Source organism: Mobula hypostoma, chromosome 28 (genome assembly GCF_963921235.1).
Source record: "Mobula hypostoma chromosome 28, sMobHyp1.1, whole genome shotgun sequence".
NCBI lineage: Eukaryota > Metazoa > Chordata > Chondrichthyes > Myliobatiformes > Myliobatidae > Mobula > Mobula hypostoma.
Genome location: NC_086124.1, coordinates 30,588,469 through 30,615,998, shown reverse-complemented (window position 1 = coordinate 30,615,998; position 27,530 = coordinate 30,588,469). Strand labels below are relative to the sequence as shown.

Genomic DNA, 27,530 nt, shown 5'->3' with positions numbered 1-27,530 from the left:
CGTGTTGGGTCATTTTCACCGATTTCAAAAGGCAATGCCTCACACGGCAGGGTTGTTGGAATAAACAGCAGAACGTAACGTGTAACAGGTGAATGGTCGGTAAATGTTCGAAGCCAAAGAGGGACCAGCACCAGTCGGAGCTATAGAGCTTCAGAAAGTGGTGGGGTCTGGAGGGGTGTATCGGCCCAGCAGGATGTGGGTACAAATGAAAGATCAGCAACATTTCGAACCGTAAGTGACTGAAAAATGAAGTTTATTCCTACAAAACGCTGAGGTAGCATCCGTTTCAGGCATAGACACTTCACCATGCCTAGACTGTTTATTCTTCTGTTTAGATGCTGCCTGACTTGCTGAGTCCCTCCTGCACTTCGTGTGCGTTGTTCCATACGCATTTCCAGCATCTGCAGAATCTCTTGGGTTTTATCTCTGCACTTGTAAGTGGGTTGAAGTTTGATATTTGAAACACGGTTGTGTTGTTTGTGGGAGCTGCTGCACTTTCGATGTAAAAACACTCGCTGTCTTTGAAGCACGTGGCTTTGAGCCGCCGCTTGCAGACAATTTTTAAGGTACTGTACTTCGCATCCCGGAGTTTAACGCGCTTCAGAAATCGCCTTTAGGTGCGGCGGCAAACAAATGCGCATGCGCAGGTGTCGCAAAGTCCCGGCAATCGCGCGTGCGCACAGTGGACAAAAGGCTTGGGGACGTCGGCGGCAGGTAGGAGCGGAGCTCTGGGAGAAGGTTTTTTTTTAAATTTAACAGAGGGGTCTGCGCCCTGAGTGAGTTGTAATTTCTGCGAGCTGCGGACACAACGTGATCCCGCACGCCGATACGGTCCTATATTCTCCCTCCCTCTCAGCCGAGCCGCGCGATCCGTACTTAGGCCCTGGGGAGCTCTCTGCTGCGCATGCGCATCGCTGGGACTGTGGCCGACAAGCCCATCGGAGATGGGGCAGAATCAGGCCATTTGGCCCGTCGAGTCTGCTCCGCCATTTCATCGTGGCTAGTCCACTTTCCCACACCGCCCCAATCTCTTCATGCCCCGACTAATCAAAAATCCATCAAACTTTGCCTTAAAGATACCCAATGATTTGCCTTCCACAGCCGCCTATGATAACGAATTCACAGATTCACCATTCTCTGGCTGAAGAAATTCTTCCTCATCTCCTTTCTAAGGCTCCATATACACTCCAGCCATGCCTTTCAACATTAGGTGAGTTTGACTGAGATGTGTCCTCATTCTTCTGAAACCCAGAGCATTCAAACGCTCCTTATATGATAAGCTTTTCAATCACTGGATCATTTTTTGTAAACCTTTGAACCTCTTGAAAAGTCAGCACATTCGTTCTTAGGTAAGGGGCCTAAAACTGCTCACAGTACTCCAAGTGAGACCCCACCAGTGCTTTAAAAAGCCTCAACATTGCATTCTTGCTTGTATATTCTACTGCTCTCAAAATGAGTACTAACATCGCATTTGTCTTCCTCACCACGGAATGAACTTGTAGATTAACCTTTAGGGAATCCTGCACAAGGACTCCCAAGACACTTTGCACCTCAGAAATTTGAATTTTCTCTCCATTTAGAAAATAGTTTACGCTTGCATTTCTTCTACCGAAGTGCATGACCATACACTTCTCGACACTATCTTCGTGTCATCTGCAAATACGGCCACAAAGCCAACAATTTCAGCATCCAAATCATTAACATATAATATAGAAAGAAGCATTCCCAAGACAAAACCCTGTGGAGCACCACTTGTCTCTGGCAACCAATCAGAAAAGGCTCCCTTTATTCCCATTCTTTGCCTCCTGCCAATCAGCCAATGTTCTATCCATGCTGAATATATTTCATCTAAAACCATGGGCTCTTAATTTGTTAAGTAACCTCATGTTTAGCACCTTGTCAAAGGCTTTCTGAACATCCAAGCATACAACATCCACCAATTCTCCTTTGTCTATGCTGTTTGTTAATTCTTCAAAGAATTTCATTTGATTTGTTTGACAATATTTTCCTGTAAGGAAACCGTGCTGACTACGGCCTATTTGATCATGTACCTCCAAGTACTCGGAACCACCTCCTTAACATTCGGCTCCAACATTGTCCCAACCACTGAGGGCAGAACAACTGGCTTTCTTCTGCCTCTCTCTCTTCTTGAAGAGTGGAGTGACATTTGCAATTTTCCATTCCTCAGGAACCATGTCAGAAACAATTGATTGTTGAAGGATCATTACTAATGCCTCAGCAATCTCTTCCGCCAGCTCTTACAGAACTCTGGGGTGTACACCATCTGGTCCAGGTGACTAATCTACCTTCAGACCTTTCAGTTTCCTTAAAACCTTCTTCCTAGTAATGGCAACTTTGCACAACTCTGCCCTCTGACACTCAAACTTCTGGCACACTGCTAGTGTCTTCATCAGTGAAGACTGATGAAAACTACTTATTCAGTCCGTTCGCCATTTCCTTGTCACCCATTACTATCACAGCTACATAATTATGTAGTGGTCTAATATCTACTCTCGCCTCTCTTTTACTCTCAATATTTGAAGAAACTTTTGGGATCGTCTTTAATGTTATTGACTAGCTTACCTTCGTATTCCATTTTTACAACTTTTTTAGTTGCATTCTGTTGGTTTTTAAAAGCTTTCCAGTCCTGTAGCTTCCCACTAATTTTTGCTCTATATTTTGGCTTTCGTGATTGCTTTGAGTTCTCTTGTTAGCCACTGTTGTGCCATCCTCCCTTTAGTATAATTCTTCCTGTTCGAGACACAGGCGCAGGATATATACATCTCTTTGGGATGTATATATCCTGTGCCTTCCGAACTACTTCCAGAAATCCCAGCCATTGCTGCTCTGCTGTCATCCCTGCCAGTGTTCTTTTCTTGTGAATTTTGTCCAACTCCTCCCTCATGTCTCTGTATATCTCTTTACTCCATTGTAACACTGATACATTTGACTTGAGCTTCTCCTTCTCAAATTACAGGGTAAATTATATTGTGTTATTAACACTGAAAAGTGGCTGACAAGATTGAGGAGCCATTAGTAATGATCTGGAGCAGGGGTCCCCAACCTTTTTTGCACCGCGGACCGGTCTATTATTGACAATATTCTTGAGGACCGGCCAACCGGGTGTGGGAGGGGTTCAAGTAGGGTTAACTCACTTCAACATGTCTTTTACAGTTCGGGTTGCCAACTTTCTCACTCCCAAATAAGGAACAAAAGTAGCAGTCAAATCCTGACGAAGGGTCCCGGCCCGAAACGTTGACTGTACCTCTTCCTATAGATGCTGCCTGGCCTGCTGCGTTCACCAGCATTTTTTGTGTGTGCTGATGGGATACTTGTGTTTACCCCGAGAAAGACTACCATGACCATGAAGCCTTGCGCGGGCACCTGTGTGCGCATGCGTGCCGATTTTTTTTTCCACAAATTGGTTTTGGCTTAATCTTCCTGACTACACTGTACATACATTAGTTCTACATTAGTTCTATTAGTTCTATAGGCTGTGTATTCATCATATCATTGTTGCTTTTACTATATGTTAGAGTTATTTTAGGTTTTAGGTGTTATTTGGTAGGTTATTTTTTGGGTCTGGGAACGCTCAAAAACTTTTCCCCATATAAATCAATGGTAATTGCTTCTTCACTTTATGCCATTTTGGCGCGAAAGGTTTCATAGGAACGCTCTACCTTAGTGGGGGAAATACGGGACAAGGGCAGTCCCATATGGGACAAACCAATTTAGCCCAATATACGGGATGTCCCGGCAAATACAGGACAGTTGGCAATCCTACATTCAAGTTCAACAGTGCGTGACAGGGAACGAGGAAAGGTGCAGCTGACTGGTATAGTTTCCTCACGGCCCGGTAGCACATACTTGGCGGCCCAGTGGTTGAGGATCGCTGATCTGGAGGATGTTAGAGTCAATTGTTAAGGATGAGGTTTTGGGGTACTTGGAGACACATGGTAAAATAGCCTGTAGTCAGCATGGTTTCCTCAAGGAAAAATCCTGCCTAACAAATCTGTTGGAATTCTTTGAAGAAATGACAAGCAGAATAGACAAAGGAGAATCGGTTGATCCTGTGTTCTTGGATTTTGAGTAAGCCTTTGATAAGGTGCCACACATGAGGCTGAGTAACAAATTAAGAGCCCATGGTATCAGAGGAAAGATATTAGCGCAGATCGATCAGATTAGGAGGATGGGCCAAGAATGGCAGGTGGAAAATAGTGTTGGTAAGTATATGGACATGCACTTTGGTAGAAGAAATGAAAGTGTTGACTATTTTCAAAATGGAGAGAAAATACAAAAAACTGAGATGCAAAGGGACTTGGGAGTCTTTGTTTAGGATTCCCTAAAGGTTAATGTGCAATTTGAGTCTGTGGTGAGGAAGGCAACTGCGATGATAGCATTTATTTCAGGAGCACTAGAATGTAAAAGTAAGGGTGTAATGTTGAGACTTTATAAATCACTGCTGATGCCTCACTTGGAATATTGTGAGCAGTTTTGCGTCCCTTATCTTAGAATGGATGTGCTGAAACTGGAGAGGGTTCAAAGGAGGTTCATGAAAATGATTCCAGGGTTAAACAGCTGACATAGGAAGAGCGTTTGATAGCCCTGGGCATGTACTCACTTGAATTCAGAAGAATGAGGGGTGATAATTGAAATCTATCGATTAGTGAAAGACCTTGATAGATGGATGTGGAGAGGATGGTGGGAGAGTCTAAGAACTGAGGACAGAGCTTCAGAATAGAATGGGAGTGGATGGATGTTCCAAACACTGCCAAAGTCCAACTCTCTAAATCCAAGGAAAGGAACTTAGAACAAAAATATAATTGGAGTTAATCTCTGATGAAGAGTCTACCTTTTGGTCAGTGAAAACACTAGTTAGTGTTGGTAGGTAAAAAAGGAACAAAATCCTCCCATCTGGTTTGGTTCCTGAGAAAAATCATCAATGTTCTACCTCCTCTTTCTACCCGTGAGAATATGTCTTGTCTCATCGTCACTGGCATAACGATATCTAACATCTTTGTCCTGAGTAGCAAGTGATCTGCAGCTTTCACGTCACAAAAGTGCCACACTCCAATGAGAAATGCTGCCCTCCCCATGTCATACACTGGCATAGCTGTTGGTGAGTTCACCACCATCAGTCACCGTGGGGGGGGAGGGGGGCGGCTGGGTAGGGGGTCAGAGTAGTTAGGATCTGCCATGTGATACCATGTGCTCTTTGTGGGACATAACCAGATCTTGAAATTATCCCAAAGGGAAGAGACAAACTGAGCAAAGTCACAGATTGAAGACAGGCAGAAATGGCCCGTCTGATCCCAACAGAAAAACAGTCAGAGAACTTGATGGTCAGACCGGATGTCTCAGCCGTGCCCAGTTAAAAGGAGAGGAGCTGTTCCTCCAACTTGGTTGAACCTGGGTAGAACCGTGTGACCTAGAGCTCACCATTGAGACTAAAGTGATCTCATCGGAAATGCTGTCCTTCACCCATTTCATGTATTTTCTGAATCTTTTTACAGGTTGAAGACAGCAAGGAATTGGTATCCTGGAATCTCAAACAAATCAATAAGGGATTCACTCACTCAGTGCGACCCACAGACACCTCAGTGAGTTCACAGTGCGGAGAGAGCCCCTAACGCCTGCTTTGTGTGAGAGAAGGGATTCACTCACTCAACCGATCCACGAATACACCAGTGAGTTAACAGTACGTAGAGATGCCATTTACCTGCTCTGTGTTTGGGATGGGATTCACACACTCAGCCGAACTGCAGACCCACCAGTGAGTTTACACAGGGGAGAAGCCATTCACCCGCTCTGTGTGTGGGAGGGATCTGTTCAGTCATCCAGCCTGAAGATCCATCAGTACATTCACAGCATACTGAGAGGTTCATCTGTTCTGACTTCGGGGAGCGATTCATTCTGTCATCCGAGCTGAAGATCCATCAGAAAATTCACACGGGGTGAGAGGCCGTTCACCAGTTCCGTGTCTGGGAAGACATTCACTCACTCAGCCCACCCACAGACACACTAGTGAGTTCACAAGGGAGACAGCCTGTCCTGTGTGTGAAAACTCGGTCATCTGATCCACTGACAAACGAGTGGGTTTACACTGGACAGAGGGCGTACGTCTGCCCAGACTGTGGGAAGGGACTCACTCACTCATCCAACCTACAGACACACCAAACAGTTCACACTGGGGAGATGGCATTCGCCTGCTCAGACTGTGGGAAGGGATTCAGTCAGTCATCTTACCTACTGAAACACCAGTTAGTTCACACCGGAGAGAAACCATTCGCCTGCTCAGACTGTGGGAAACGATTCACTCGGTCGTTTCATCTGAAGTTACACCAGTCAGTTCACACAGGAGTGAGGCCCTTCACCTGCTCTGAATGTGGGAAGGGATTCACTCGGCCATCCTACCTACATTTACACCAGCGGGTTCACACTGGGGAGAGGCCGTTTACCTGCTCAGACTGTGGGAAAGGATTCACTCGGTCATCTTCCCTACTGGAACACCAGCAAGTTCACACTGGGGAAAGGCTGTTCACCTGCTCCGACTGTGGAAAGGGATACACTCAGTTAAGCCATCTACAGAGACACCGGTTAGTTCACACTGGGGAGAGGCCGTTCATCTGCTCAGACTGTGGGAAGGGATTTATTCTGTCATGTGAACTAAAGGATCATCAGCGAGTTCACACGGGACAGATGCTGTACACCTGCTCTGAATGTGGGAAGGGATTCAATCGGCCGTCCCTCCTATACACACACCAGCGGGTTCACACTGGGGAGAAGCCATTCACCTGCTCACATTGTGGGAAGGGGTTTGCTGAAGCATCCACACTGAAGCGACACCAGCGAGTTCACACGGGGGAGAAGCCGTTCACCTGCTCTGAATGTGGGAAGGCATTCACGAGTGCATTCGGCCTACAAAGACACCAGTCAGTTCACACTGGGGAGAAACCATTCATCTGCTCATATTGTGGCAAGGGATTCCCTGTGTCCTCTGAGCTGAATCTACACCAGCGAATTCACACTGGAGAGAGGCCATTCATCTGCTCTGAATGTGGGAAGGGATTCACTAGCTCGTTTGTCCTCCGTAGGCACCAGTCAGTTCACGCTGGGGAGAAACCATTCACCTGTTCAGATTGTGGGAAGGGATTCCCTTACTCAACTCAGCTGAAACTACACCGTCGAGTTCACACTGGGGAGCGACCGTTCATCTGCTCTGAATGTGGGAAAGGATTCAGTCAGTCATCCAGCCTTGTGACGCACTACCGAGTTCATACTGGGAAAAGTGTGAAATAAGTTGCCTGCTGGATATTTAACCATGACAGTTGCTGAATCCAGTAGCAAGTTCTAAGGTGACTTGATGTTGAACTCTACAATTATTTCTGCTGATGTTCAACTTAATGCATCTGGAGTTTAATATTGTGGATCTGTGACAAATAAATCAGTTCTATTTTAAACTCCGTCTCGGCTACTTCGTGAATCTATAACACATCTAGTGTACCGTAGTAGCCAGCTCATCCGTTCCATGACAGTCCTTTTAAATCCATCCATCCATCCAAGAGGACAGTGGTGTAATCTAACAACCTCTCACTCTCCCTGTGGTGATGGATTCGAAACAGTCACCACTCTGTGGGCGAAGTTGTTTCCCTTGATTTTCCTGCAAGACTTCCTGCTGACTGCAGTTATTCCTGACATGTTTTTGTTCCACAAATGTCTGGACCGAGAAAAAAAATGACATTAGTAGCTAACCTCCTTATTCCCTGCTCATTTCAATGTTATGTGTCATTCTCACTTCTTCCAAAGATCTGTGTCTCAACACCACGGAGATAGCGAGAGGTTGTTGGAAGACACCACTGTCCTCTAAAGTCTGAAAGCATAATAGGGAACCATCAGTTGGGTGTTAAATAGATCAGGATCAGAAGCCAGAGATGGGTCAGCACGGGGTGGAGTATAGAGCTCTTGACAGTGATAGGCATAAGAGCTCATGATGAGCAGGGGTTCGGGAGGGGGTGTGGCAGAGCAGCTACGTTGGGAAGCTGATTGACGTTGTTGACACACACAACGCCTATTGCTTCTGGGAGCTTGCTGTTTTAAATTGGCTTCTGCGTCCTCACAAAGAGCTCAGGAAGGTTTGTTAATGCTGCCCAATGGGGTTTCAACTGGAGCAGCAGGAACCAAAGTGGCAGAACAGTGGGGAGGTTATGGAGGCAGATTGATAAGACCTCAGACAAAGTCAGCAGTTGAAAGGTTGAGCATGGAGTGGCCAGTGTCCTGAGCTATGTATATTTCAATGCAAGAAGTATCATAAGATAGGCGGATGAGTTCAGGGCGTGGATCAACACCTGGAATTAAGACATTGTAGCCATTAGTGAGACAGGAGGGGCAGGACTGGCAGCTCAATATTCTGGTGTTCTATTGCTTTAGACAGAGTGAGAGAGATTAAAGGAAGAGGGTTGACGTTACTAGTCGGGGAAAATGTCACGGCAGGGTTCTGTCAGGACAGACTGGACAGCTCAACTAGTGAGGCTTTATGGGTGGAACTGAGGAATAAGGAAGGGATGACTACATTAATGGAGCTATATTACAGACCATTCAACAGTCCCAGGGAATTAGAGGAACAAATTGGTAAAGTAATTACAGACTATTACAAGAAACATAATATTGTTATAGTACGAGATTTTAACTTTTCACCTGTTGACTGGGAATCCCGTACTGCAAAAGGACTAGATAGGATGGAGTTTGTCAAATGTGTTCAGGAAAGTTTCCTTCATCAGTACATGGAAGTCCCAATGAGAGGGTGTGCGTTGTTGGATCTGCTGTTAGGGAATAAGGCAGGTGACAGAAGTATGTATAGGGGAACGCTGTATCCAGTTACAACAATGGCATTAATCTCAAAGTAAAAAAGATAGGTCTCGTACGCAGGTTGAGATTCTAAATTTTGATGGTATCAGAAATTGTCTGGCCAGTATGGATTGGGACTGGCTGTTTTGTGCCAAAGGTGTACTTGGAAAGTGGGAGGCCTCCAGAAACGAAATTTTGGGAGTCTGAAGCTTGTATGTGCCTGTCAGAATAAAAGGTAAAGACGACAAGTGTAGGGAACCTTGGTTTTCAAGAGATACTGAGGCCCTGGCTAAGAGAAGAAAGGTGCATAGCAGGTATAAACAAGTAGGAACAAATGAAGAGCTTATGGAATAAAGGAAATGAAAGAGAACACTTAATAAAAAAAAATCAGGAAGGCTAAAAGAAGAGATGAAGTTGCTCTAGCAGGCAAGGTACAGAAGAATCCCAAGGGATTCTACAGATATGTTAAGAGCAATGGGGCTGCAAGGGTCAAAATGGGCCCTCTGGAGGACCAGAATGGTATTCCATCTGTGGAGCCAAAACAAACGGGAGACCCAGAGGAGGAGGAGGTGCTTGCTACCCTGGGGCAAATCAGGGTGGATTAATCCCCAGGGCCTGACAAGGTGTCCCCTTGAACCTTATAGGGGGCGAGTTCAGAAATTGCTGAGGTCCTAGCAGAGATTTTTAAAGCATCCTTAGCGACGGGAGAGGTACCAGAAGGTTGGAGGATAGCCAATGTTGTTCCACTGTTTAAAAAAGGCTCTAAACAGAAACCTGGAATTTATAGGCTGGTGAGTGTGACATAGTTGTGGGAAAGTTATTGGAAAGTATTCTAAGGGACCTGATATGTAAGTATTTAGATAGACATGGGCTGGTTAAGGATAGACAGCATGGCTTTGTGCTTGGTACGTCATGTCTAACCAATTTTATAGAGTTTTTCAAGGAAGGTGCCAGGAAAATGGATGAAGATAAGGCAATAGGTCGTTGTCTAAATGGAAGGCATTTGACAACGTCCTACATGGGAGACTGGTCAGAAAGGTTCAGTTGCTCAGCATTGAGGGTAAGGTAGTAAATCGGATTAGACATTGACTTAGTGGGAGAAGTCAGAGTGGTAGCAGAGGGTTGCCTCTCTAACTGGAGGTCTGTTACTAGTGGTGTGCTGCAGGGATTGGTGCTGGGTCTTTGTTGTATGTCCAGTACATCAGTGATCAAGATGATAATGTTATCTGGATCAGCAAATCTGTTCATGACACCAAGGTTAGGGGTGTAGTGGACAGTAAGGAAGACTATCATGGCTTGCAGAGGGGCCGAATGGCCTACTCCTGCACCTATTTTCTATGTTTCTATATCAGTGGGAACAAGGGGCTGAAAAATGGCAGATGGAAATTAATGCAGATAAGTGCAAGGTTTTGCAATTCAGTAGGACCAACTGGGGTAGGTCTTACATAGTGAGAGGTAGAGCACTGAGGAGAGTGGTAGAACAAAGGGATCTGGGAATACAGATCCATAATTCATTGAAAGTGGCATAACAGGTAGGGTCGTAAAAAATCGCTTTTGGCACATTGGCCCTTTATAAATCAATGCATTGACTAAAGAAGATGGAATGTTATGCTTAAATTGTTAATGACATTGGTGAGACCTAATTTGGAGAATTGTATGCACTTTTGGTCACCTAGCTACAGGAAAGATGTGAACAAGGTTGAAAGAGTGCAGAGAAAATTTACGAGGGTGTTGCCAGGTCTGGATGACCTGAGTCATAAGGAAAGTTTGAATAGCTTAGGTCTATATTCTTTAGAAGATAGGAGAGTTGATGGAAGTGTACAAAATTATGAAAGGTAGAGATAGGGAAGATGCAAACAGACTTTCTTGACTGAGGTTGGGTGGGACTATAACCAGAGATCATGGGCTAAGGGTGAAAGGTGAGAAGTTTAAAAGGGAAAAATGAGGGGAAACTTCTTCACTCAAGAGAGTTGTGAGAGTGGAATGAGCTGCTAGTACAAGTGGTGCATGCGAGCTCGATTTCAATGTTTAAGAGAGGTTTGGATAGGTACATGGATAGTAGGGATATGGAGGGCTATGGTCCTGGTGTAGTTCAATGGGAGGAGACAGCTTAATTTGTTTCAATACAGACTAGATGAGCTGAAGGACCTATTTCTGTGCTGTACTTCTCTGTGACTCTTAAAAGATTGATAGCATGGTACTGTTTTGCAGAGAGAAGGCAATGCTTTTAAACATTTTCAATGGCACTGTTCTTATCTAGAAATCTCTGAGCTGCACACATAAATCAAGTGTGTCGGTGCCGAGAGTCCAAAGTTGTGCCTCTAAGGCACAGCTAAGATCTTGATATCTAAATCTAAGCATTTGGGACATGGACAAAAAGAAATAGTTCTGCGTTTCTCTCGCATGAAGTATTTATAATGTAACTTTCAGATAAGTAATTAATGTGATTTTTCTACCAATTGAAGTGGAACATTGAGATTCAGGTCCGATGACCAGAATAATTGACGTCCATACCTCAGCAGCAAATGGGAATAGTTGAGATTGAGGCCAAGAGAAAAAACTGAGTCGGACAGCCAGTGAATTAAAATGTGTCACGTTTGGTTCTTTAGCAAATCTCTTTGGTTAAGTGTTACCTGATTTTCAATCCTTCTGCCAAGTGAGACCACTGTTTATTCCATTCTGTCTGGGTGTGCAATGATAACGAACACCTCAGCCTTGGGTAACAAGTGACTTTACACTACAAATGTTCCACACATTAACGAGCTCCAACGAGAAAGTCGGAAAGAACTACCACTGACCTTTAGTGCCATTGCCATTGCTGAGTTCACCATCCTCAGTCACCTCAGGATCACAGTGACCAGAAAGTCTTCAGGAGCAGTTGTGTAAATACCTTGTGCTCCTCGGATGTCACGTACCCCATGACGGGTTAAAGAACCAACAGAAATGGAAAACACTTTGGAGTCCAGTATTGCTATTAACTAATGGTATTTATTAGTAACTACACAATACAGTAATATAAATGCAGATAAATCAAACAGGTTGGCAATGATTTTATATATATATGTAAATGTGGAAATATATGAAAACCAAGCTTCTTCAAGTCTAGGGGTAAATAGATAGTCTTACAATGATGAGAACGGTTCAGTTCAGTTCCTGGTATTGAGTTGAATACTGATGGAGAGAGAGAGAGGGAGAGATTTGAGTCTTCAGGTGAGCTGATGCCGTTGATCTTCCCGTTGTCCTCCAAAATCCTTTAGAAGTCACTGACTGTGACCACAACAAAGGGACCATTCTTCTGTGGTGGAATTATCAACCCAGGCGAGTGTTGGACACACGAATAACTCCCCAACGGTCACACCCTTTTCACACTGCGAGGGCCACTGATCGATCCTCCAAAAACCCACCTTTTCTGTGGGCACAGCAAAGCTCATTCAGTGTCCAAAACCATGTGTCTGTAGGTCTAACAGCTGACTTTCTATTTATCTCACCGTGCTGAATACTAGCTGTCAATCAAGCAGCTCCTCCCTTCTCTCTCTGTAAGAACTTGGAAGCCGCTAGTGTCCTTGCAAAAGTGTAAACATGCTGCCGAAAAACCATTAACACCATCTCAAAGAAGTCTTTGCCTCTCTCTCTCTTTCTAACAATGTGTCTGTGTTCCACAACTCTCTCTCTCTCTTTTAAAAAGCACAGTTCATAGGGGTAATTCAGGACCCCGTCACAGATATGTTCAGAACTTTTAAACTACAGCTATGGACAGAGACACGTTGAGTCAAATCACAGATAGAGAGTTTAAAAGCAGTGAGTGGGTGTAATTGGCACACATTGTACACCATAGTACCCAAGGAGACATTGAAACATAGAAAACCTACAGCACAATACAGGCCCTTCGGCCCACAATACTGTGCCAAACATGTACTTACTTTAGAAATTACCTAGGGTTACCCATAGCCCTCTATTTTTCTAAGCTCCATGTACCTATCCAGGAGTCTCTTAAAAGACCCTATCGTATCTGCCTCCACCACCTTTGCTGGCAGCCCATTCCAAGCACTCACCACTCTCTGTGTAAAAAACTTACGCCTGACATCCCCTCTGTTCCCACTTCCAAGCACCTTAAAACTGTGCCCTCTCATGTTAGTCATTTCAGCCCTGGGAAAAGGACTCTGACTATCCACATGATCAATATATCTCATCATCTTGTACACCTCTATCAGGTCATCTCTCCACCACTCCAAGGAGAAAAGGCCGACTTCAATCAACCTGTTTTAATAAGGCATGCTCCCCAATCCAGGCGACATACTTATAAATCTCCTCTGCACCCTTTCTATAGTTTCCACATCCTTCCTGTAGTGAGGTGACCAGAACTGAGCGCATCACTCCAAGTGGGGTCTGACCAGGGTCCTATATAGCAGAAACATTACCTCTCATCTCCTAAACTCAATCCCATGACTGATGAAGGCCAATGCACCGTATGCCTTCTTCACCACAGAGTCAACCTGCGCAGCAGCTTTGAGTGTCCTATGGACTCAGACCCCAAGATCCCTCTGATCCTCCACACTGCCAAGAGTCTTACCATTAATACTATATTCTGCCATCATATTTGACCGACCAAAATGAACCACCACACACCTATCTGGGTTGAACTCCATCTGGATTGCACATAATTAGGCATTTGGCAAAGTCCAAATAAAAGTAACTGTGTAAGTGTAGCAGCAATTATGTGAGTGGGCCAATATTGGAGCAGGGAATTGAGGCTTCAGCAAGGAGAGGTATAAGCATAGGTAGATTTTTTGTTGATATTTAATCTTTCTTTCTTATTGCACATTTAGAGCTGTGAAGATGCCAGGTGAGATAGTGGAATGCTCCTCTTATGAGATATGTGAAGGCTGGGAGACCTCCAGTGTCCCTGAGGTATTCACCTGTAGCTTCTAACAGACCATGTTCAGGAGCTGGAGAATTCAGATCACACATTTGATGTCTCCTAGTCACCTGGCAGCTCAGTTGTAACCAGTCAATATTTACTATCTCTATCAGGGCTCCAACACTCTCCTCTGTTGTCTCCCAAGGCAGTCTGGGATACATCTCATCAGATCATGGGCATTAGTCTACCTTTATCCCAGCTGAGACATCAAATACTTCCTCCTTATAAATCATAACATGCTGCAGCATTTTACTGCCTAAATGGAAATTTCCAATCTCTTTGCTGAATGCAGACGAGAAATGTTCATTTCAAGACCACCACATCCTCTAGCCCTACACCCAGGTTGTCACTGAGTTTTCAATCCTCCCTGGTTACCCTCTTTTTCTTAAAATACTTGAAACACCACTTGTTAGTATAATATTTTCTCTTAGATAGATAGATAGATAGATAGACATATTTTATTGATCCCGAGGGAAATTGGGTTTCATTACAGTTGCACCAACTAAGAATAGAGTATAAATATGGCAATATAAAACCATAAATAATTAAATAATAATATGTAAATTATGCCAGATGGAAATAGGTCCAGGACCAGCCTCCTGAGGTTTTCATTAACCTTCAATGCTACTACTCTATATTGGAATATCACTTTATCCTTCTAATTATTTTAATACTTTCCCAACTCACCCACATCCCCCCCTACTATGCTCCCCATTCTTCAGTCCTTCCTACACACTGCCTATTCTTTGAGTCAATGTCTCTGACGTCCCTTGTCCTTCCCCCTTACAGGAAAACGGTGACCCCGAACTCTCGCTACCTTGCCCTGTTGTGGCAACCATTTCAGCCCTGGGAAAAAGCCTCTGACTATCCATATGATCAATGCCTCTCATTATCTTATACACCTCTATCAGGTCACCTCTCATCCTCCATCACTCTAAGGGGAAAAGGCCGAGTTCACTCAACCTATTCTCATAAGGCATGCTCCCCAATCCAGGCAACATCCTTGTAAATCTCCTCTGCACCCTTTCTATGGCTTCCACATCCTTCCTGTAGTGAAGAGACCAGAACTGAGCACAGTACTCCAAGTGTGGTCTGACCAGGGTCATATATAGCTGCAACATTACCTCTCAGCTCCTAAATTCAATTCCATGATTGATGAAGGCCAATATACCGTACGCCTTCTTAACCACAGAGTCAACCTGGGCAGCTGCTTTGAGTGTCCTACGGACTTGGACCCCAAGATCCCTCTGATCCTCCACACTGCCAAGAGTCTTACCATTAATACTATATTCTGCCATCATATTTCATTTCTAGTTGTGAAGTTATGACACAGTTATATCCTATGGTGTTACGGAAACAAGACCTTTGGCCTGATGTCAACATTGCTGGTATTGCCCAGTGGGCTAGTTCCAACTGTCTGCATTTGGTCCATAATCCTCTAAAGCTCTCCTCTCCATGTCTATATCTGAATAGTTTTAAAATGTTGCCAATACTGTAAGTCCAGCCAAGTTCCTGGTAACTCTCTTCTGCAATCTTTCTAGTTTAACATCTTTCCTATAACAGGGTGGATGAAACTGTACACAGTGTTCATAAAAATAAGAGATTCTGCAGATGCTGGAAATCCAAAGCAACACATGCACTAAATGTTGGAGGAATTTAGCAGATCAGGCAGCATCTAAGGATAGGAAAAATCAGATGGTGGGTAGAGGAGAAAGAGACAAGCTGGCAGACCAACCTCTTAAAGTGAACCCTAACGCATTGTGATCACTGGACAATGGAGGAGAGATGTTCACCCTTAATGGGTCTGGAGTTTAATATTCTGGGTCTGTGATAAATAAATCCGTTGTAGGCCCCAGGTGCTTAGGGAATCTACAACACATGCTGTGTACAGTAGGGAGCGAACCCAGCCCAGCTGGTCCCTGCCAATGTTTCCGTTCCACAGCAGTCCTTTAAAATCCATCCCTGCCGTTCACCTCTCACTCTACCTGTGATAGCTTACAATTGGTCACCACACTGTGGGTGAAGAGGTTTACTGTGAATTTCCTCTATGAATTTCTGTTGCCTCCTGAAGTCGAGTTCACTTGGGTTTTGTCCCAAATATTTCTCATTCCTCAGGACCCTGTACCAGAGCAGAATATCATAAGCTCCTACTTCCCTGCTCTTTTCAACGTTTTGGGTCATTTTCACTGATTTCTGCAAAGTTTATTTCTGCAAAACGTTGACAATAGACAATAGGTGCAGGAGTAGACCATTCAGCCCTTCAAGCCAGCACCACCATTCACTGTGATCATGGCTGATCATCCACAATTAGTACCCTTTTCCTGCCTTCTCCCCATATCCCTTCACTCCGCTATCTTTAAGAGCTCTACCTAACTCTTTCTTGAAAGAATCCGGAGAACTGGCCTCCACTGCCTTCTGGGGCAGAGCATTCCACAGAACCACAACCCTCTGTGTGAAAAAGTTTTTCCTCAACTCCGTTCTAAATCGTCTACCCCTTATTCTTAAACTGTGGCCTCTGGTTCTGGACTCCCCCAACATCGGGAACATGTTTCCTGCCTCTAGCATGTCTAATCCCTTAATAATCTTATATGTTTCAATTAGATTCCCTCTCATCCTTCCAAATTCCAGTGTATACAACCCCAGTCGCTCCAATCTTCAACATATGACAGTCCCGCCATCCCGGGAATTAACCTCGTGAACCTACGCTGCACTATGCTACGTTGAGGCAGCATCTATGCAGAGAGTCGCCGTTTCCGGCCTAGACACTGCACCATGTCTAGACTGTTTATTCCTCTGTTTAGGTGCCGTCTGACTTGCTGAGTATCTCCTGCATTTCTAGCAACTTGGGTTTTATCTCTGGATTTGTAAGTGGGTTGGAGAATGTCATTTGACACACTGTTGATACTGAGTACATTGCATGCGGGAGCCTGTTGCGTTAACTTACCTGCTGTGTTGTCAGCCGCCGCAGCCAGATACTTTTAATGGCACCTTATATCCCAGAGTTCTCCGCGCTTCAGAATTCGCCTTCGGGTGAGGCAGCGATCAAATGCGCAGGCGCAGCTGCCGCCAAGCAGCCCGAAATTCGCGCATGCGCTCAGTGGACGAAAGGGCTCTGGAAAATCGGCAGCAGGTAGGAATAGGGCTCCGGGTGGAGGTTTATCAACACAGGTGCCCGTACCCCGACAACTTCTGCTCCGGGACACGACCCGGGTTCCCTTCATCGGACGTTCTGCACTCGGGCCCCGGGGAGCTTTCGGCTGTTTAGCGAAGGAGCTGGCACCATTTCTGCGGCGCATGCGCATCGCTGGAGCCGGGGCCGGTAGGACCATGGGAGATGGGGCAGAATTAGGCTATTTGGCCCATCGAGTCTTCTCCGTCTACTTTCCCTCTCAGCCCCAATCTCCTATCTTCTCCCTTTATCAGTTCATACCCTGACTAATCAAGAATCTTTCAACCTCTGCTTTAAATATACCGAGTGATTTGGTCTCCAAAGATTTCCACAGATTCATCACCCGACTGGCTGAAGAAATTCCTCCTGATCTCCGTTCTCTGACTGTGTCCTCTGGTTTTAGACTCACCCACCATCGAACACAACCTCTCCACACCCATTCTATTGCTGCCTTTCAACATTCAACAGATTTCAGTGAGATCATCCCTCATTCTTGTGAATTGCAGCTCAGACATCAAATGCTCCTCGCATGAGAAGCCTTTCAATCCTGGAGTCATTTTTGTAAACCTTCTTTGAACCTCCTGCAATGTCAGCACATCTTTTCTTAGATAAAAGGCTAAAAACTGCTCACAATACGTCAAATGAGGCATCACCAGTGCTTTATAAAGCCTCAACATTACATCCTTGCATTTATATTCTTGTCCTCTTGAAATAAATGGTAACATTGCATTTGCCTTCCTCACCAGTGGCTCAACCTGCAAATTAACCTTTAGGGAATCCTGACAAGGTCTTTGCAGCTCAGAATTTTGAATGTTCTCTCCATTTGCAAAAACATAGTCTCTACGCTTTTATTTCTTCTACCAAAGTGCATGACCGGACACTTCCCGGCATTGTATTCCATCTGCCACTTTGCCTATTCTCCTAATCTATCAAAGTCCTTCTGTAGCCTGTACTTCCTCAAGCCACCTGTCCCTGCACTTATCTTCATATCATCCACAAACTTGGCCATGAAGCCAACAATTTCAGCATCCAAATCATTGACATATAATGCAAAATGGGGCAATTCCAACACAGAGCCCTGTGGAATACTAGTAGTCACTGGCAGCCAACCAGTAAAGGCTCCATTTATTCCCATTCTTTGCCTCCTGCCAATCAGCCAATGCTGTATCCATGCTTGAATCTTTCCTGTAACATCATGGGCTTTTAACTTGCTAAGCACCTTGTCAAAGGCCTTCTGAAAATCCAAGTACACAGCATCCACTGATTGTCCCTTGTCTATCTTGTTTGTTGATTCTTCAAAGAATTGGATTAGATTTGTTGGGCAAGATTTTCCCCTAAGGAAACCGTGTTGACTACGGCCTATTTTACCATGTGACACTTTCTTACGCAACAGCCAATCCAGAATAGCTGATCCCCTGGTGGATTCTACCATGAGCTCCCCTAAAAAAACAATCATTCTAGAACCTCCCCCTCTTGGGATCCAGCACCAACCCTGATTTTCTCAATCTACCTGCATATTGAAACCCCTCATTTCCCTTTTGACATCCATTTTCTATCTCCTGTTGAACTTTATAGACCATGTTCTTACATCTGTTTTGGGATTTGTATATAACTCCCATCAGGGTCTTTTTACCTTTACAGTTCCTTAGCTCTACCTACAATGATACAACACCTTCTGATCTATGTCACCTCTTTCTAATGATCTGATGTAATCTTCACCAACAGAGCAACGCCACCCCTTTTCCTCCCTGCCTGTCTTTTCAATATGTATCCTTGAGCTTTAAATTCCCAGCTATAATCTTCTTTCAGATATAATTCAGTGATGCCGACAACATCATTCATGCCAATTTGTATCTGTGCTACAACTTCATCTCCCTTATTCCGTATTCTGCGCACATTCAAAGATAACATTTTTGGTCCTGTATTCACCCTTTTCAATTTTGTCTACTTTTAACTTTTCAACTCATCCTGTTGACTGCGATTTTGCCCTCACTCAGTCAGTCAGTGGGTGCCGTCCCGAATCCGGGGTTGGCAGCTATGCATGTCCATCTACTTCGATCTTGCGACAGCACCGAGTGCAGCCTCTCCTCCAGTTTGTTCTCGCTGGCCGCCTTGGCACCGCCTACCGCTGCCCCCGCCAAACCCGAGCCCGAGGCTGCGTCGGCCTCCAGCCGCAGCCCTTCCTTAGGCAGAGGCCTTGGGCAGGTCCAGGCACACGGTGCAGCGCCCAAGTTCATCACGTCTCTTCCACCTAGGTGCATAGCATACGATTCGTAGATACATGGTGAGGCTTTAATCTCTTCCACAGAAGATGGCCGTTGGCTCATAAGGAGCTCATCTGCCCTTTGTCAGGTCTTGTTTTTTTTAGTCCTGCTAGGTGTCCTCACACCCTCCTCACCAGACTACGGCCCAAGTCGCCGACCACTCGACCACGGCCCCCGGCCGAGCGCCGGCCGCCCGCCCCCCGCTGAATCTCTCCAAGCGTCCGGCGCCCGACCGAAAAACCATGATGGAGCGGCCGGCGACGAAACCTATTTCGCCCTATCGTCAGCCTTTCTTGCTAGGAGTCTCACTACACACTGCCTCTATTTGTAAACCAACTACCTCATCCTCAGCCCTCTCACTCCGGTTCCCATCCCCCTGCAAAATTAGTATGGACCCTGCTGAACAACTCCAGCCAACCTGCCTGTAAGGTTCCCTCGGGTTCAGATGTAACCAGTCCCTTTTGTACAGGTAATGTAGAAATCCCAATGATCCATAAAGCTGAACCCCATTCCCTGCACCAGCTCCTCAGCCATGTATTCACCTGCCAAATCATCCCATTCTTACCCTCATTGGAGCGTGCCACAGGCAGCAATTCAGAGATACTACTCTGCAGCTCCTGTTTTTCAGCTTTCTACCTAGCTCCCTCAAATCTCTCTTCAGGACCCCTTCACCTTCTCTACCTACATCATTGGTGCCAATATGTACCAAGTCTTCTGGCTGCTCACCTTCGCCCTTGAGAAGGCCACAGACCTGATCCAAGACATCCCTGATTCTGACACCAGGGAGGCAACATACCATCTGGGTGTCTCTATCGTGCCCATGGAACCTTGTCTCTGTTCCTCTGACTATGGGATCTGCTGCAAACCTCTTCACCTCTCTGCTCTTCTGAGCCACAGCACCAGCCTCAGTGCCAGAGACCAGGTCACTGTGGCTCCCGATTGGTAGGTCATCCCCCTCAATAGTATCGAAAGTTGTATACTTATTATTGAGGGGGACAGCCACAGGTGTACTCTGCACTGGCTGTGCATTTCCCCTCCCTCTCCTGACAGTCGCCCAGTTACCCGTCTCCTGCAGCTTAGGTGTGACTCCCTCCCTGTAGCTCCTGTTTCTCACCTCCGCATTCTCCCATAGGAGTCAAAGGTCATCCGGCTGCAGTTCCAGTTCCTTAATACAAAATACTCTGCAGATGCTGGGGTCAAAGCAACACTCACAACACACTGGAGGAACTCAGCAGGTCGGGCAGCATCCATGGAAACAATCAGTCAATGTTTCGGGCCAGAACCCTTCGTCAGGACTGAAGAAGGAGGGGGCAGAGGCCCTATAAAGAAGGTGGGGGGAGGGTGGGAAGGAGAAGGCTGGTAGGTGCCAGGTGAAAAACCAGTAAGGGGAAGATAAAGAGGTGGGGGAGGGAAAGCAGGGAGGGGATAGGGAGGAAAGGTGAAGAAGGAATAGGGGAAAACACAATGGGTAGTAGAAGGAGGCAGATCCATGAGGGAGGTGATAGGCAGCTGGGGGAGGGGGCAGAGTGAAATAGGGATAGGGGAAGGGAGGGGGAGGGAATTACCGGAAGTTGGAGAATTCTATGTTCATACCAAGGGGCTGGAGACTACCTAGACGGTATATGAGGTGTGGCTCCTCCAACCTGAGTTTAGCCTCATCATGGCAGTAGAGGAGCCTCAAAGTTGATAAGTTCGTTGCCTAAGGTAGAAGGAGATGAGTTATACAGCTCTCGTTACATGCACGCGCAGTTCAACTCTTTGAGTGATTATGCAGAAAGTTTGAAGTTAAGAACTCATCTCCTTCTACCTTAGGCCACAAACTTATCAATCACCCCTGCTGTGGACCACTTTCTGGAGGTCCGAAATGCCGACCTCTACAAAGAAGGGATCCGTATGCTCCACGACCGCTGGACTAAGTGTGTAAATGTAGGAGGGGACTATGTTGAAAAATAAATGTGCCAGGTTTTCTAAAATTGACTCCTTCTACCTTAGGCCACGAACTTATCAATCACCCCTCGTAGAGTACAAAGCACTATACCTAGTAATCTAGGTGTTGAGTCATTGTGGAGAGAGCTAAGGAACTGCAAGAGTGAAAAGACCCTGATGGGAGTTATATACAAACCCCCAAACAGTTGTAAGGAGGTGGTCTACAAATTACAATGGTAGACAGAATATCCATGCCAAAAGGTCAGTGATACAATAGTCATGGGGGATTTCAATATGCAGATAGATTGGGAAAACCAGGTTGGTGTAGATCCCAATAGGGGAATTTCTAGGATGCCTATGAGATGGCTTTTTAAGAGCAGCTCGTGGTTGAGCCCACTGGGGAATCAGCTATTCTGGATTGGGTGTTGTGCAATGAACTGGAATTGATCAGAGAGCTTCAGGTTGAAAGAACCCTTAAGGGCCGGTGATAATAACATGATAGACTTCACCCTGTAATTTGGGAAGGAGAAGAGTTGGCCAAAGTTGATTGGAAAAGAAGACTGGCAGGGATGATAACAATGCCGGGGATTTCTGGAAGCAATTCAGAAGGCACACCATATATACATCCCAAAGAGGAAGAAGTATTCCGAAGGCCAACTTACACAGCCGAGGCTAACAAGAGAAGTCAAAGCCAAAGAGTAGATCAAAAGTTTCTTCAGATGCAGAAAATCTAAAAGAGAGGTGAGAGTGGATATCATACCACTGGAAAAAAATGCTGATGGGAGCAGGGGGGGTGGGGGGCAAGGAAATGTCAGACGAACTGAATAAATATTTTGCATCAGTCTGCACTGTGGAAGCCACTAGCAGTATGGTGGAAGTTCCAGTTATCAGGGGGCATGAAGTGTGTGAAGTTACCATTATTAGTTGGGAAATTGAAAGGTCTGCAGGTAGAAAAGGCACCTGGACCACATGGTGTACACCCCAGTGATCTGAAAGGAGTGGCTGACGAGATGGTGGAGGCATCAGTAATGGTCTTTCAAGATTCACTAGATTCTGGAAATGTTGCAGAAGACTGGGAAATTGCAAATATCACTCCACTCTTCAAGGTGGACAGAGGCAGAAGAAAATAAATTATAGACCAGTTAGTCTGACCTCAGTGGTTGGGAAGATGTTGGAGTGAATTGTTAAGAATGAGGTCTCAGGGTACTTGGAGGCACATGATAAAATAGGCCATAGTCACCATGATTTCCTCAAGGGAAAATCTTGCCTGACAAATCTCTTGGAATTCTTTGAAGAAATGACAAGCAGAATAGACAAAGGTTGATGTTGTGTACTTGTATTTTCAGAAGGCTTTTGACCAGGTTCCACACATGAGGCTTCTTAACAAGTTATGAGCCCACGGTATTACAGGAAAGATTCCAGCGTGGATAAAACAGTGGCTGATTGGCAGAGGCAAAGAGTGGGAATCAAGGGAGTCTTTTCGAGTAGTGTTCCACAGGGGTCTGCGTTGGGACCGGTTCTTTTTATGTTATACATCAAGGATTTGGATGACGTATTTGATGGTTTTGTTGCGAAGTCTGCAGGCGATACGAAGATAGGTGGAGGGGCAGGTAGTTTTCAGAAAGTAGAGAGGGCTGCAGAAGGACAGACATATTAGGAGAATGGGAAAAGAATGGCAGATGAAATGCACTGTCAGGAGGTGTGTGGTCATGCACTTTGGTAGAAGACATGAATGGGCTATTTTCTAAATTGAGAGAAAATACGAAAAAAACTGAGGCCCAAACGGTGCAGGATTCCCTGAAGGTTAATTTGCAGATTGAGTCTGCAGTGAGGAAGGCAAATGCAATGTTATCATTTACTTCAAGAGGAATAGAATATAAAAGCAAAGGATGTGATGTTGAGACTTTATAAAGCAGTGGCAAGGCCTCACTTGGAGTATTGTGAGCAGTTTTTCACCCTTATCTTAGAAACTGGAGAGGGTTCAAAACTGGTTCCAGGATTAAATGGTTTGTCATATGAAGAGCATTTGATAGCTCTGGGCCTCTGTTCACTGGAATTCAGGGAATAAGGGATGACTTCATTGAAACCTATCGAATGCTGAAAGGCCTTGATAGGGTGGATGTGGATAGGATGTTTCCTATGGTGGGAGAGTCTAAGACCAGAGGACCACAGCCTCAGGATAGAGGGGCGTCCTTTTGAAAAGGAGAAGCGGAGGGGTTTCTTAAGCCAGAGAATGGTGAATCTGTGGACTTGAGTGTCACAGACAGCTGTGGAGGCAAAGACTTTATGTATATTTAAGGCAGAGATTGATAGATTCTTGATTGGTCAGGGCATGAAGGAATATGGGGGGGGTAGACAAGAGATTGGGGCTGAGAGGAAAAATGGATCAGCCATGATGAAATGGTGGAGCAGACTCAATGGGCCGAATGGACTTCGTCATGATTTGATTTCATTTCCTACCAACAGAGCCACGCAACTCCCTCTGTCTTCCTGCCTGTCCTTTCGATACAATGTGCATCCTTGGACATCTTTCATGACTATAATCTTCTTTCAGCCATGATTCAGTGATACCCATGGCGTCATACCTGCCAATCCGGTAAGTGTGCTACAATTTCATCTACCTCATTCCATATACCGCACACCTTCAGACCTGTATTCATTCTGCTGATCGTATTTTTTCCCTATCATCAGCCTCTCCGTGCTGCTCAGTGCCTCTGTTTGTAAACAAACTACTTCATCCTAAACACCATCATTCTGGCTCCCAACCCCCGCTGCCAAATTAGTTTACACCCTCCTGAGCCACCCTCGCAAACCTGCCCACAAGGATATTGATCCGAGTCGGGTTCGGGTGAACTCATCTCTTTTCTACAAGTCATTCCTTCCGCAGCAGAGATCCCAATTATCCAAAAATCTGAACCCCTGCCCCTATACCAGTTCCTCAGCCACGCATTCACCTGCTAAAACATCCTATTCTTACCCTCACTGGGGCATGGCACGGGCAGAAATCCAGAGATTACTACTGTTTTTCAGTTTACTACCTAGCTCCACAAAATCTCACTTCCGGACCTCCTCCCCTCTCCTACCTATGTCATTGATGCCAATATGTACCAGGGCTCTGGCTACTCACCCCCACCCCCCTTTAGAAAGCTGTGGACCCGATCAGAGACATCCCTACCCTGGCACCTGTGTGTCTCTATTGCATCCACAGAGACTTGTCCCTGTTCCTGTGATTGTGGAATCTGCTATCACGACTGCAGAGAGACTAGTATCTCACTCGTGGGGTTTACTGGGTATTGAGGCAGCCATGGGAGACACTTCCAGCATTTTCCCTGCCAGTCCATAGGGCGTGTTTGGAAAAGCAGACAAAGGGAATGGGAACATGCATCTCCCAAACACTGCCAAGCTCCAACTCTCTAAATCCAAGGAATAGGAACTCAAAACAAAAATATGATTTGAGTTCATCTCCAATGTCTTCCAGGCAATGAAAGCGCCAGTTATTGTTGGAAGGTTTGCACTTGAATAAAATCATCTATGTTCTCCCTCTTCTTTCTACCCGTGAGAATATGCTTTGTCCCATTCTTGCTGGGTACATAAAGATATCTAACACCTTTGTCCTGGGTAGCAAGTGACCTGCAGCTTTCACGTCACAAAAGTGCCACACTCTAATGAGAAATGCTGCCCTCCCCATGTCATTCACTGGCATTGCTGTTGGTGAGTTCACCACCATCAGTCACCATGGGGGGGCGGGGGGCACGGGAGTGGGTAGGGGTCAGAGTAATTAGAAAGACTCCAGGATCAATCGTGTGCTCTTTGTGGCACTGTGGGACATGACCAGATCTTGAAATTATCCCGATGGGAAGAGACAAACTAAGCCAAGTCACAGATTGAAGACAGGCAGAAATGACCTGTTCTGATCCCAACAGAAAAACAGTCAGAGAACTTGATGGTCAGACCAGATGACAAGAGTCCTGATGAAGGATTTTGGCCTGAAATGGCGACTGTTTACTCTTTTCCATAGACGCTGCTCAGCCTGGAGTTCCTCCAGCATTTTGTGTGTATTTCTTTGATTTCCAGCATCTGCAGGTTTTCTCTTGTTTGATGGTCAGTCCAGATGCCTCAGCCATGCCCAGTTAGAAGATGAGATGTTCCTCCAACTTATGTTAAACATTGGTATAATCGTGTGACATCAGAGCTCACTGTTGAGACTAACGTGATCTCAAACAAAATGCTGTCTTTCAGACGTTGATGTATTTTGTGCATCTTTTTACAGGTTAGAGACAGCAAAGAATTTGTGTCCGAAAATCTCAAACAAAAACTCACTCAGCCAACCCGCAGACACTCCAGTGAGTTCACTGTGTGGAGAGGTCATTCAGCTGCTCTGTGAGTGGAACAGGATTCATTCCCTCACCCGGCCCGCAGTCCTACCAAGTGAGTTTACACTAGGGAGAAGCTCTGCGTGTAGGAGGGATCTGTTCAGTCATCCAGCCTGAAGATACATCAGTAGGTTCACACCACACCGAGAGATTCCCCTGTCCTGACTTCGGGAAGTGATTCATTCTGTCATCCGAGCTGAAGATCCATCAGAAAATTCACACGGGGTGAGAGGCCGTTCACCAGTTCTGTGTCTGGGAAAACATTCACTCACTCAGCCCACCCACAGACACACCAGTGAGTTCACAAGGGAGACGGACCATTCAAATGTCCTGTGTGTGGGAAGATACTCACTCGGTCATCTGATCCACTGACAAACGAGTGGGTTTACACTGGACAGAGGGCGTATGTCTGCCCAGACTTTGAAGGGATTCACTCACTCATCCAACCTACAGATACACCAAACAGTTCACACTGGGGAGATGGCATTCGCCTGCTCAGACTGTGGGAAGGGATTCAGTCAGTCATCTTACCTACTGAAGCACCAGTTAGTTCACACTGGAGAGAAACCATTCGCCTGTTCAGACTGTGGGAAGCAATTCACTCGGTCGTTTCATCTGAAGCTACACCAGTCAGTTCACACAGGAGTGAGGCCCTTCACCTGCTCTGAATGTGGGAAGGGATTCACTCGGCCATCCTACCTACATTTACATCAGCGGGTTCACACTGGGGAGAGGCCGTTCACCTGCTCAGACTGTGGGAAGGGATTCACTCGGTCATCTTCCCTACTGGAACACCAGCAAGTTCACACTGGGGACAGGTTGTACACCTGCTCCGACTGTGGGAAGGGATACACTCAGTTAAGCCATCTGCAGAGACACCGGTTAGTTCACACTGGGGAGAGGCCGTTCATCTGCTCAGACTGTGGGAAGGGATTCATCCAGTCGTGTGAACTGAAGGATCATCAGCGAGTTCACACGGGACAGATGCTGTACACCTGCTCTGAATGTGGGAAGGGATTCAATCGGCCGTCCCTCCTATACACACACCAGCGGGTTCACACTGGGGAGAAGCCATTCACCTGCTCACATTGTGGGAAGGGGTTCGCTGAAGCATCCAAACTGAAGCAACACCAGCGAGTTCACACGGGGGAGAAGCCGTTCACCTGCTCTGAATGTGGGAAAAGATTCCGTTACTCAACTCAACTGAAGCCACACCAGCGAGTTCACACTAGGGAGAAACCATTCACCTGCTCAGATTGTGGCAAGAGATTCACTGAAGCATCTAAACTAAAGCACCACCAGCGAGTTCACTCAGGGGAGAAACTATTCCCCTGCTCTGAATGTGGGAAGAGATTCCGTTACTCAACTCAACTGAGGGTACACCAGCGAGTTCACACTGGGGAGCGACCGTTCATCTGCTCCGAATGTGGGAAGGGATTCACTAGCTTATTCAGCCTACAAAGACACCGGTCAGTTCACACTGGGGAGAAACCGTTCATCTGCTCTGAATGTGGGAAGGGATTCAGTCAGTCGTCCAACCTTGTGACGCACTACCGAGTTCACACTGGGAAAAATGTGAAATAAGTTGCATGCTGGATATTTAACCATGACAGTGGCTGAGTCCAGAGCGAGCGAGTTCAAAAGTGACTTGATGTTGAACTCTGCAATTATTGCTGCTGGTTGTCACACCCAGTTCTGCAGCTGGATCACTGGGTTTTGCAGGAGTTTCTTCTGCTGATGTTCACCTTAATGCGTCTGGAGTTTAATATTCTGGATCTGTGACAAATAAATCAGTTCTATTTTAAACTGTCTCAGCTCCTTAGTGAATCTATAATACATCCAGTGTACAGTAGTAGCCAGCTTGTCCGTTCAACAACAGTCCTTTTAAATCTATCCCTGCTGTTCACCTCTCACTCTCCCTGTGGGGTGAAGATGTTTCCCTTGGTTTTCCTGCTGACTGCAGTTATTTCTGACATGTTTTTGTTCCACAAGTGCCTGGACCGAGGAAGGATGACATTGGTAGTTAACCTCCTTAT

General features: G+C 45.8%; 1 protein-coding gene across 1 annotated transcript; it reads left to right on the top strand.

Moving 5' to 3' along the window:
* The first annotated feature begins 750 nt into the window (after positions 1–750).
* Positions 751–27,271, top strand: LOC134338975 (zinc finger protein 850-like). Its single transcript, XM_063035195.1, has 4 exons — positions 751–1,210; positions 5,514–7,298; positions 16,722–16,892; positions 25,875–27,271. The coding sequence occupies exons 2-4, from the start codon at positions 6,196–6,198 to the stop codon at positions 27,076–27,078; spliced, it is 2,478 nt and encodes an 825-aa protein (XP_062891265.1). The 5' UTR covers positions 751–1,210; positions 5,514–6,195; the 3' UTR covers positions 27,079–27,271.
* The last annotated feature ends 259 nt before the right edge of the window (positions 27,272–27,530 follow it).